We start from the raw sequence: 12,660 nt of genomic DNA, 5'->3' as shown, positions 1-12,660 counted from the left end.
AACAACTAATGCAAGAACCAACAAATTTGATCCTAATGTGCTGTTTCCACATGACAGTGTGCCTGCATCCCCTTCTGTCTCTACAACGCAACTGGTGTAACCTGAGACATAACTACAAGCTTACTTAAAAGTAACTTCTCAGCCAGAGGCTTATGATCCTGAACTCGCTATCTTTCAAGCAAATCTCTTATTGACCTAGATCTGCCTTGATGAGGATGTAAGCTGAAACACAAAATGTAGAAAAGTAAACCTTACCTGGTTTTCCAGAAAGGGCTGCATCCACAGTTCTGAAAACTAGTCTAAAGGGGAAAATCCTCTTTAAATAAAAGGATGTGTGTAAGATAAAGAGGTACAATAGCTATAGTTTCCTAATACTTGCCAATATAACATGTTCTATAAATTTTAAGAAAACAACGGGGAAAAAATATTTCAAAATCAATTCCCATGCCAGCTCACAGGATAAGCAAATCCAAAAGGAGGAACATGTTACACTGTGAGCCTTAATAAACTAATAAATCACTCTTCTACTACGCACAAAAAGTTGAATAAAGAGTAGTCAGGTCTCAAATTACTATACTATTATGCTTGATGAGAACAGAAATGTTGTGTATCTGCAGGGTAAATATGCACAGGTTTATGGTATTTCAATAAAGTATGTCTCAGAATACCTCTGGGCTACACTTTACATGAATAAATATAAATAACAAAAACCCCAGTGGTATAGCTAATGCATATTTATACAAATTAATTATTTGTTTAGGGAATCACATAAAGCACAGTCCCCCAAGTACACACGGAACAGCGTGTCCAGTTTTTCAAGTGCAATGAGGTGACAGTGATACTTTTAAATCTCTGTCTTCAAGACATCAAAATCTGTAATTATCAAGAATTCTTGTTCACCTGCTAGGGTGCTAAGAGGACTGGGTACTGTGAAAATTATGACATACACTGTTTGCATGCATCTGTAATCTTCAAAACAATTATTTTAACCTCTCAACTTGCAGAATATCCCCCATGCTGTTGAGAAGCTCTTTCACAATGTATCTGTGCCAAAGAAACCTAAACAACATAACAGGAAGACAATTAAATTGTCAGCAACATAAACAACATGGTTTATGTTCTATGCTGTTAAAAAGCAATATCCAACTCCCCCCTCCCCAAGTGGTATGATGTTGGGGAATATAGAACGAGTGTCAGCATTTAATTATAAAACTTTCTCGGGCCAAAATGAGCCACAATAAAGTGCAAAACCAGCATATTCCTGGTTAGTCCTGGGCAGTCCAATACTAAATATAGTTAACACTTCCAAGAGAAAAAGAGCACTGCCTTTGAACTGAAATGCTAAGAAAAGAGCCAAGTTCTCTTGGGATAAGATTCCCCTCAAAATGAACGATTCACAGCCAGCAGCAGTGGCACTCAGCCACCAGGTTTGTCTCTCTTCTCACCCACCAAGTCCTACGTATCTGCTTCAGCATTCATCTTCCCATGCCACACATCACGAATTCCTGCCTTCCTGAGGGAGGCAGATGCTGAGGCTCTATCAGAGACAACCAAACTTGAGAGCAGCAGAAAAACATTTCACAACATCCTTTTCAAGCTAAGAACTCTTCTGCTGAGCAGCTGGCTTGTTTCATGCATCTTCTTCCTACCCCTCTAAGTCCAGTAGTAAGAAGCTAAGAACAACAGTATGAGATTAATGCAGTCTTCATGCTCTCTTTTAAGAGTTCCTACTTAGCAGCGACTGTTTTTGCCAGCCTATTAAATTGCTAAATAAACACTCTACAAGGTCTCTTCAATTAGTCCAAGATTGCAAGGCAATAGAGGATTTAGAAGCATTGAAATTAAACTATGACAACGGTCTCTGTAGTGCTGATCTGGAGGAGTTGGCCCGTGGTGTTTAAAGCCTTTAAAAGGGCCAGCATTTCTAGATGCAGCATACTTTGTCAGATACAATGAACTAGGAAAAAAACCAACCCAACAGTATAAAAAGAATTCACAAGACTATGGTCCACAAAGACCAATGACTTATAGCACAGTAGTAGAGGGAAAGATCAGCAAAGCCTAAAGGACCTTTCAAAGCATTTTCAATTTTTTTATCTGTTCTGATGTTTATTTTCCAGTGCTGCTGAATGGAGGTTATTTTATCTCAGATTTATCTTACATTCATCATATTCAACATTTACGTGAAGCACAGTATGTTTCAGCAAAATATCCACACAAGCCTGTTAGCTCCTTACCTGTTTTACAAAACAGTTGAACAGTACCAAAGATCATCTTTTCTCCTAGAAAATTGTACTGAAATCTTAAGCTATTAGAGAAACTGTAACTACAAATGGGCAAATAAATCCTCAATTTTAATACTGCCTCTGAAAAGCACTATAGCTGTCACTGCCCACATCACCATTCCACAACTGAAGGAATAATTGAAAATAGCAGGTGACTGCCTCATCAGCATTATGCAAGTTATTTTAAAGGAGCATAAATGAATAAAGTTTAAAGTTATAAAGAAATAATCAGATTAAACCTCACCATCATGTGAATATTTACACCATAAGCACCCTACAAAGGCTTGCAGGAGAAACTTTCATCAGTGTCAGCAGGATACTATTTCTGTGAACTTCCAATAAAATGTTAGGAGCTCTACATGCAGTTGGCCATGCGGGCAGAAAACAGTGAGAAGGAACTGAAGGCCAGAACAGAATTCAGCAGCACCTGACAGCCACATCCACTAACAGCAACCCAAACTGTCAAAGCCAACAGGGTACCAAGCTGGCTTGAAAAAAAAACCACAGTTGCGACAGGAGGCAGGGGGGAACTCAAAGAGGAAAATAATAATAAAACTAAAAAAAAAAAAAGCCCCAAACTCTAACAGAACATATAGTTTGGATTTAAAACTGGAAGGCTGGTAACACTGGTCATGACCTCCTCAGCAAACATCTTCAAATACTATACTCTGCAAGACATAACAGAACGGGGTTTTGGTGTTTATATTATTATGCACAGGGAACAGGATGCTCTTGGAAAGCATTAAGATGAGGTTTGAATTCCCAGTCTGCCTCATTTAATTCATTAGCACAAAGTGACATCTGTTCCAGTACAGCACTGTAACCATCAGGCTGGCAGATATTCAGAGGTAAGTCTCTTCCAGTGAGAGGACTCCACTCTGAATGGAACCCAAGTGTACCCACAAGAGGCAGGGATTGAAGTGACTACCACTCTCCTGTGAGCTTTAGTGGTTCTTGATGCAAATTCCTTACTCAAATCAGAGTAAGGATCTGAAAATATGTGCTGCCTTCCAGGTGAATCTCCTAGCACAGGTGTATTATACAGGAATGTCATTCGAATCCATCATGAGATTAGCTGACCTCAAACAGACATCTAACTCAGGAGAACATAAAGAGTTCAGAAAACTGAGCAGAAACAAGTTGAGACACAGGAAAAGAGGAGAGACTTTCAGTCTAAGTGGTCCCTCCTTGGCTTGCTGGCCTCTGATGCTTCAATTTATGATACAGGTGACTGCAAGCACTCCTGTCCTCAAGAGGTAAGATACTTGGATGTGAAAAGTCGCAACACCGAGTTTCTTTTCTGAAATTCAGTACGTATCTCAACCAAGGTCTGTAGATAAAATTCCGGGCCAACAGCGATTCATTTTTAATGCCTTTAGTGGTCTTGACAGGCAGCCAACAGATAGGAAATTACCTGAAGAGACGATCTTCTTTTCAAAAACAATATAAGTAACAATACCAGAAAATTTAACTAGCAGTCCTTCCATCATTTAGTTTTGTGACATGATCAATGCAAAACCTTTCTAACACTGATTGAAGCCTAAACAAACCCGTTGTCTCAGTACATGAAAAATCAGACTGTAAATCTGTCTGTAAATCAAAAATTCAGGCAATTTAGTTGTCTCACAGAATAAGATGTAACAGGACAACCCCCAAGAAGGATTTGTAAGTGAACAAAAAGAAGTATAATTCGGTAAAATTCAAAAGGCTGAAAGTAGGTCAGAATTAACTGAAGTGAATGATAATACAGGCTGCAAACACCAGAACTGGTAGTGCCTATTAGCAAAACTGGGTCCAAACACATCTGTAATGGTTCCCAAAAAAAGCAAGAAAAGCTGATTTCCAGATACAGATGTAATTTAAAGTTGGATGCTTTGTTCAATTTCATGCTTACCTGACTATAAAGTGCCAAAAATGCATCCATTTCTATATTTTCCAAGAGATCTTCAAGCACTGCACAATTCCACTGTTCATCTCTCAAGCTGAAGTGAAAGACAGAATTAACACTGAAATATCTCCAGGCCAAATGACTTTATTATAAGAAACAATATTTGAAAGTCATCAATTCAGGAAGCATATCTTTCTGTCAGTCAAGTTGGGTGAGCAGCATAACCTCAAAAATATGCCAACTTCTCCTTTCTCCTCTGAACCACCAAGCAAACATTAGAGCAGAATCTAAGGCTATGCTCTTGCACACAATTCAAATCTAGAATTGGTCCAAAGCAACACGACTCAACCTTTCCCCATCCTCTTCTTTAAATGTCATCACCATGCTTTATACTGAGATGCAGATCTTTTTGTTGCTGGAATATAATAGTCAACAATTAACTTCCTCTCTACTGGTGATTTTTTTTCTTTCTGGAGCAAATCATGAAGACATCCAGATGTCATTTGGGAAAAGTACAAAACTTGTTCCTTCTGTTATGTTTTCTGGTAATTAGTAAAGACTAATGGCAGTGTCTTTGAAGGCTTCACTGATCTATCTCTACAGTAGTATCCACATGCCAGTAACCTATCCGCTCTTCTAGTGACTCTTCACCTCTGCAACAGGAGAGTCATTAACCTATACAGAGTAGAGTTCCAGCCCTTTCAGAATTAAAACAGAGTTAAGAGTGCAATAAGTTCACTCAAAACCTATCAAAGCCATTTTTAACATATGAATTGTTCCATGAAAAACCCTCTTTGTAATGGAAAGAATCCTCTCAGGATCTTACAAGGACCTTGAAATGTGACAGGCTTTTACTATTGTGCAATAAACATGCAACTGTGTAATACAATACTTTGCAATTTTGCAAATTATCACTCATTTTTGCTTGCCAACCTCCACAAGACAAGTATTTTTATATATGTCCCACGAGGCTTGCTGTTGTTGTTGTCACTGATATCTTCATCTAAAAACTGGGCAAGGAAAAGTGAAATTGAGCCTGTCTCTGAAGAAGAGTTTATATATCCCATAAAAAATAGTTGTGTGACAGGTAATTCAGCCTACAGGGTGACACTGGAGATGGGAATCCAATCTAAATTGTCTCAACTACTGACCCCAGCAGATAAGGTTTCTTTGAAGCCCTGACCTATCTTCTTGAGAGACGAAGGAACAGGATTAAAATTCTTTTCCTCCTTGCTATTTTTCCCCTGTCCCCATCAAGAAATGGTGATTGCCATGCAAGACACCACAATCTATATGTAACTAAGTTATTATTATTTCATTTTTCTCAGTTCAATATTCCCAAGACCGTTCAGTTATGCTCTGGGCCACATCACAAAAATGCAGTGTACAAACACAGATGTATAGTCCCTCCCCAACACAGCAGAACATTTAGCCGGCTGTTTGTCTATGAGATTTTACAGTCTATATATAAGGACTGCAGTAACTTAGTAAAACCTGAAGCAAAGCACTTACCTTTGCTGGTGCAGATTTATAAACTGCCTACATTTATTCATGGCCTGTCTTAGCAGAACTGTCACCTGTCTGTCTGCATTTGTTTCCACAGCTTCACTTGAGAGTCCCAATCCATCCGGTGTCCACCTCTGCCTACTCATTAGATGCTGCTGCTGAGCTGACTCCTTATGCAACATCTCATTCTCCAGCTTCCTGCCAAGTTCTTCAACCTCCTGGAGATTGAAAACATGTAATGATAAAAAAATCATACTTTAACTTGGAAAAACAGGTTTCTTCTGGAGTGAAGAAAAAAGATGCTATCAGAATTTCTGATATGAGTTTATTCATTTCTCATTCTACCCAGACACTTGCAGTCATTACACTTTCCAATTCATCATATGGTTTCAGTAAACATGACTGGCACGCTATAAATATCAGAACAATGCTGAAAGATATGAGTCAATTTTCATTGTGCTAAAGGTCAATGCTCTTTGAAATGTTCCACTATAGAGGACATCTAGAAAGCACACTACTAGCATTGCTGAGATCCAAACAAAAGAATGGCACCATTAGGATTCATCTATCAGCTGCATAAAGCCACTGAAACAGCCTAAGAAACTCAGACTGACTAGTTATAGTTATACTGAATCAACACCTAATACCAAAGATGTTTGAAGTTAAAAGACAATAATTCAAATTTAGCGTGACAAAATTACGGTTAAAATACAATACTCTAAAAATCAAAGGGTTAAAACCCAAAGTCTTAAGTGAACTAGATCCCTCATACCAAAGATCTCTCTTTGGTCAAAGAGTCAAACTAGACATCAGAAGGAAGGCTTCATTTTCCAGTCTTCAAATGTCATTGTTGTCTGACCTTGAGCTTTAAGTTGCTTAATATCTCAGTGCCCTAATTCCAATTTGTACCTTGGAGAAAATGCCAAATTTTAAACTTCCTCCACCCCAAGAGCTGTATTCAGACTGGATTCACTGGAGCACGGCATCTCTAAGTGTCTGCTCCCCAGTAAGCAAGATTTAACATCGGAGCTTAGATCCACCCCCTTAACAATGAATATTAAATTATTATCTCCAAGGAGACAATGCAAATTCACATACAGCCAGATATGTTTGTTTCACAAATTGGCAAAATTATTACTGATGTCATCAGCATTAGGGAATACAACCTGATATATTAGTTTTAAAGCAACAGGTATTAAAATTTGCCAGCTCCTGGGACAAGAGTTGGTCAAAAACATAGCAAGAGAGAGAGGTTTGATCACCAGGAAACCAGTCCTATAAACCAAGTCTAACAGGCACTTCAAACAATGCCTAAAATATTTTTCCCCAAAATAGGACTCAACTTAGTTCTTACACAGTGGATATATAATCCAGTGTTAGCTACTCTAGGTCTCTCTTCTGCCTCTCCTTCAATTCTTTTTCTTTACCTCTTCGAGGACAAAGAAGCTAAAAGCAACTTTTTGCAGAGCCCCCTTACTGCATAAAAAGCAGTAATTCCAGATTAAATTATTTTTAATACTCCATCTACATACCAGTTTCACTATTTACTACAGATTTAATATGAATATAAGCAAAACTAGAAGTATGTAAGCATTCTAACTGCCATTCTAAGTGAAACTCTGCAGAGCTGACAGCCTTAAAATTTAACTCGGAGTCTTCACAGCAATAGCTATCTAATGATGACCTCTAGCTAAGAGCTTTTGCTCTTAAAAACCCATTTTGTTTGTTCTACTCCAGTGCTCTCCCAAGCCTCACTTGGATGGTTGCAAATAGCAGATGTAAAAAAAAAAGAAAAAAAAAAAAAAGATCCTTATGAATACTGAGCACTGAAGTATTAAAAAAGGATTAGAAAACTGTATTTAAACCATATAAGCATGCTTGGAGATAGATAGATTTATATAAAATCTTTAAAAACTCAATGACTGAAGCATATCATGTGGTTATGGATTTTACCGTATGGATAACACCGTAACATGAATAATTTTGTAACACAGTCATGACCACTTACACACTACCCCAGGCATGACTCACAACTAATTCCCCATTCTCTTCCTTGTAGTCAATAAAACTTTAATATTAATTACCCACCAAAATACTGCTCTTTCTGACTGTACATCTCCAGATGCTGCTATAAAAAAAATATGCAATCTTCCCCGGATCTAATACTTTCCTTCTCTTTATTTCTTCTACTGAGTGCATTATAGTGCACATAATGACAGAAATTAAAGGCTGGACCACCAGGTGCTGCAAACCAGCCCACCTAAATCAAAGCCAAATAAGCTACTGTGATAGCTGCTGTCTCCTAACAGGAATTTTCCTTTTCACAACTTCATTACTTACAGGATTATGTGCTTCTAAAATTTGAATACATTCCAATTTTGACAGGGTTTTTGACGTGCTCAGTTGTTCAAACAGCAAAGCTTGTACACTTATGATGGCAGTATACAGCTCCAACATTCTGGTTTTTTTAACAGTCTTTTGAAAAGCTAAAGCAGTAATATACTCTCCAAGTTTATTTTCCAGATCACGCAGCTGACACTCTTTCTCAAGCAGCAACTTGTGCTTAACCTGAAAGATACCAAACCACAAAAGGGAACAAGATTAACAGGTGGGCTCATGATTTTACTACCCTGTAATTAACAAGCAGGACTTATAACAGCAAACAAATCAATGTTGTTATCTTATAATGTACTAAATTGTTTTTAAAAGTGCTTTCAACATTAAATTCCAGCTTTTACAGTGTTTAGGTGATCAAAAAAGTATTACAGTCAGGTCAGATACTTCAAAGAGATCAGACTTTGTTTTAGGGCAGTCATAACTTTAAGTACTAATCTAAAACAGAGGATCTATATAATTTTTATATAATAAAAGTAAAAAATTAGTAATATAAATAAACTTATACTTATCTATGTGATTGGTTATACTGAAAGATAAAATACAACCTCACTTTTGGCAAAAATGCAAAATTTATAGAAAGACTCTATTTAGTTCCAAATTTGCAAGTCTCAGTTGATACTGACCAATGAAATTCAACCTGCTATTCTTTAAGCAAATAACCAAAAATTCTCCTATATAAAAGAAAGTTAAACCATAAATCAAGAGTCTACTGGTAATGGATTTCAAACAGGATTAAAACTGGATTGAATGGACATCAAACAGGATTAAATCAAAATGATTTAACTCAATAATTCTGTTGCTGCCACACGTCTGACAGGACATCCACCAACACTATCCAAGGCTGAAAGGCACATGCAAGCACATGACCACATGCAATGTGATTGATGAGCTCTCCATGCTGTACCAATGACATTCACAGCCAGTGATATTGCTGCCATGACCATCTTTCTGCCAGACAATGTGGACAGTAGTTAGATGCAATAACCCTCTTTAGTTACTTCCATCTGAGCTTCTCACTCTAAGCTCCCTTTCAAAGGCAAAGTTTCTTTTCACAGGAAAGGAAAAGAAACTTTTCAATATATTTCCTATCCTAAAAAAAATGTGTTTCCATTGACACATAAGTGTGGATGTCTAGGTTAGACATCAATGTATACACTATATATCTAACATTTGGATAGCTGAACCTTCAAAGACAGTAAATTATCAGTTTGGTTTTATTCTCTCGCCCTGTACTATCCACACAGGCCCAAAAGCTGGACTGCAAGAAAGAGAGGACACAGAGATGAAGCACATACAACCATGAGAGCTCCAACTCCACTATTTGGTGTTGGTATCAACCACTGCCCTACACAACAGGTTTAGAATAAAACTCAGCACAGGAACAGCCCATCTGTACACTGCTAGCATCAGAGTGCAGGGTTTCTCCTTTCTCCATCTCTAAATTCTCTTTTGGTCCTGATAAAACTAATCTGACAGGTTTCACAGCATACACACACACATAAAGCTTTCAGAAATCAGCATTTTCAGGAGTTTCCAGTATTAAGTATTTTAACAGCAATGGTCAAATAACTGTTGCCTGTGACAAAATTGAAGAACTGCGATCAAAACTTTTAAATAAGTTTTGTTGAAGTTTATTATCACTGTGGTACTGGGGAGCAGGTAGTCACATTTGTATTCTATAGAAAAGTATTTATCCCATCAAGTTTGGCTCCTCTCTTAAAGCACAGGCAGTGATGAACATCCCTATTTAAATGAGATCCCTACATGGTTAGAATCTTAGCATGGCAGGAATCCTGTGGTATGCCTTTACACACACAATCTTGATCTGTCCACAGTTTTACCACTCTACAAAACAAGAATAATAAAGACCAATAATATTTGCCCTGCAATCGTGAACACCACCATTATAAAGGTAAACTGTAGTCTTCACACACTGTATGGCTTCCCATTGGCACAAGACTTGGTTTTGCCCCTCAGAATATCTTTTGCACAAATAGAGATGGTATGTACACAAGATATTAAAACCTTATTAGCTTTATATTTACGCTAATCAGAATTCTACATTATTGACTCTGTTCATGATTAACTTTAAATGACCATTTAAGGAGACTTCCACCAAGTTATAAGAATCCGAAGATAATAAATGTGTAACATGATGCCCATGAATTTTCTCTGAAAATTTTATTTATAAGAGACCTGCTAACAGCGATTGTGTCTCACACAAATTCTATTATTCAGTAGACAGAACTAAATTTAAAACGTGATTTGGAACCAAATATGCTTGCAATATTTGCATGCTCATCTGATATTCTCCAAAGTCTCCATTACATCATTTGGAATGTCCTTGAACATAAGAAATGGAAGGTTACCTTCAGAAAATATTCCCACTAATACGAACTAAGCCAATTATAAGACAAGAGTAAGGAATCATCCTACAGACACAAAGTAGAGGCAAGATTCATTTCCTTGATATTTTTAACAAATTTCCATGTCAAAAGACAGACATTGTCTCTCAGCTTTACTGTTAATCTAACAAATCCATTTGGATAATGTAGGTGTGAAACTCTAAATAATAAGTAAGCATACAGGTTACAAATTAACATACATGATATTCGGGTTAGGATGAGAATTCAGCTCAGAGATCATACTGGAAATATGGTAACCAAAATGCTAAAAACCAACCTGTTAGTTTGGAACACATGAGGAGTGATTTCCAGCGAAAAGCAAAACAGACAGCCAAAATTGGGAGTTTATGGAAAAAGAGCTGAGCTGCCTTCCAGTACTTGTTAAAAAAAAAAAAAAAGGAGATGACATTTGCCTTAGGACAGATCCAGAAGTACCTATTGCTTGTTTCTGTGTTTCAGTTTTGAATAGGAAAAAAATTCAATAATAATAATATTAATAATAACAATATATTTTTATATAAATCTTCTACATTCTTTGCAGGCAGGCAAGAAACCTATTCAAGTGAATTTGAAGCATTTTGCTTTCTGTAGTCTGTGCACACAACTAATTTCTCAAATACAACTCAAGTTTTTGTTGTAAAAGGGATGTTGAATTAATTGTGACACAAGACAACATCCTCAAAAGCAATAAGCAATTTTCAGAGCTGTATTCTTCAACTGTTTAATTTTTTAAAGTCTCAGTTGCAAAGTTTTCATTGACTTGTCCTCGCCCCTCTTTTCAGCAGTGAAAGAAACATGTTAACAAATACCAGAAGAAATAGCTTCTAAAGGAAGGCAAGGAATTTATATCTGATTCACTCAGCCACTTAACACTTCAATAACAACAGCTGCTGCCTAGCAAGTTGTTCAGGGAGGTGCTTCGCTACAGCAGACATCACTTTAAGGGGCAATGTATGTTAGAAAGAAACCAGGTTGGACAACTAATGCCACAGGTCACCTTTCAAAAATTTGGCAATGATGTTCAGTTTTGAGTTTACTTAAAAGCAGGAAAATGCAGATGGATGAGAACAATCAACATTTTAGTTGCAAGAGACTAAATACATTATATATTTTCTTTACAATAGTACCTATTCAAGAAATAGGAAAAAAAATAATCAAGTAGACTTAGCTGACTAGAAGGAAATAGGCCTATTTTCAAAAAGATTTATGCTTTAAGTCTATGTAATGCTCCCTATTCAATGTGTTAAGGTAGCTTCTGAACTAAGAGAAATTATTACAACACTACTAGCTTGAATGAGTACATGCAAACAATGAAAAGCTTATTCTTCTTTTCTTCCAGTTTTTGTTTACATGTCTAAGATACTGACTGCCAGAGTACACACATTTTTACGTTATCTCAAAAAAGGGGAAAAAATATATGTTTGAGGTATGATTTGTTTTATATGACACAAAATTAGTAAGTAATATCTGAAGGTTGCCTTCGTGGTTTAGGAACAGGATGTGCTACAAACCTTTAGAATGTAGACTAAAACAATGACACAAATGTTTTGACAGGTATGCGCACACAACTGAATTGAAAGTGTGCTTCTTTCTTCACAGGAGGCTCAGTTTCAGACACAAGGTTTTTAAATTAATTATATATATGTGAAATCTGGGGATGGATGAATAAATAATGAATAGATGAATGACTAAAAGAGTGATGACCTTTAGTGTAAGTTTGAACCCATTAAAATGAATAAGGATGGAAATGCAGTTTGACAACTCAAGTTCACTTCTAAGGAGACACAAGAACGTGTATCTTAATTGCCGCTGAATTCAAAGGCAAAGAGATTCCACTGATGACAGAAACACATATACTTTTGTCAAGGACTTCATATAACAGACGTTTATACGATACGTATATTCCATGAATCATAAGATTTGTGGCCCAAACTGCAAAACTAGATATTATCTGGATATTACAAAGTATGAAGTCATATGTGAAACGTGCCCAAATATGAGCGATGGAATGCTTCTCCTATGAAGAAAGGCTGAGAGAGTTGGGTTTATTCAGCCTGGAGAAGAAAAGGCTTGGGGGAGACCTTATTGTGGCCTTTCCGTACTTAAAAGGGGCGTATAAAAAAAATGAGGACAAATTTTTTGCAGGGCCAATTGTAATAGGAGAAGGGGTAATGGTTTT

General features: G+C 36.9%; 1 protein-coding gene across 6 annotated transcripts in view; it reads right to left on the bottom strand.

The window, feature by feature from the left end:
* The window catches only part of EVC2 (EvC ciliary complex subunit 2), a 74,621-nt gene that overhangs the window by 5,491 nt on the left and 56,470 nt on the right, over positions 1-12,660 (bottom strand). For all 6 annotated transcript variants that reach the window (XM_065836521.2, XM_065836519.2, XM_065836520.2 and 3 more), the window contains 3 exons: positions 8,020-8,247; positions 5,686-5,897; positions 4,180-4,267 (listed from right to left, as the gene is read on the bottom strand). In XM_065836521.2, coding sequence (XP_065692593.1) covers positions 4,180-4,267; positions 5,686-5,897; positions 8,020-8,247 — 528 coding nt within the window. The remainder of the gene's footprint in view (positions 1-4,179; positions 4,268-5,685; positions 5,898-8,019; positions 8,248-12,660) is intronic.

The sequence above is a fragment of the Patagioenas fasciata genome, chromosome 4 (genome assembly GCF_037038585.1).
Source record: "Patagioenas fasciata isolate bPatFas1 chromosome 4, bPatFas1.hap1, whole genome shotgun sequence".
Lineage (NCBI taxonomy): Eukaryota > Metazoa > Chordata > Aves > Columbiformes > Columbidae > Patagioenas > Patagioenas fasciata.
The sequence above is the reverse complement of the archived record's forward strand: the minus strand, read 5'-3'. Positions and strand labels throughout refer to the sequence as shown.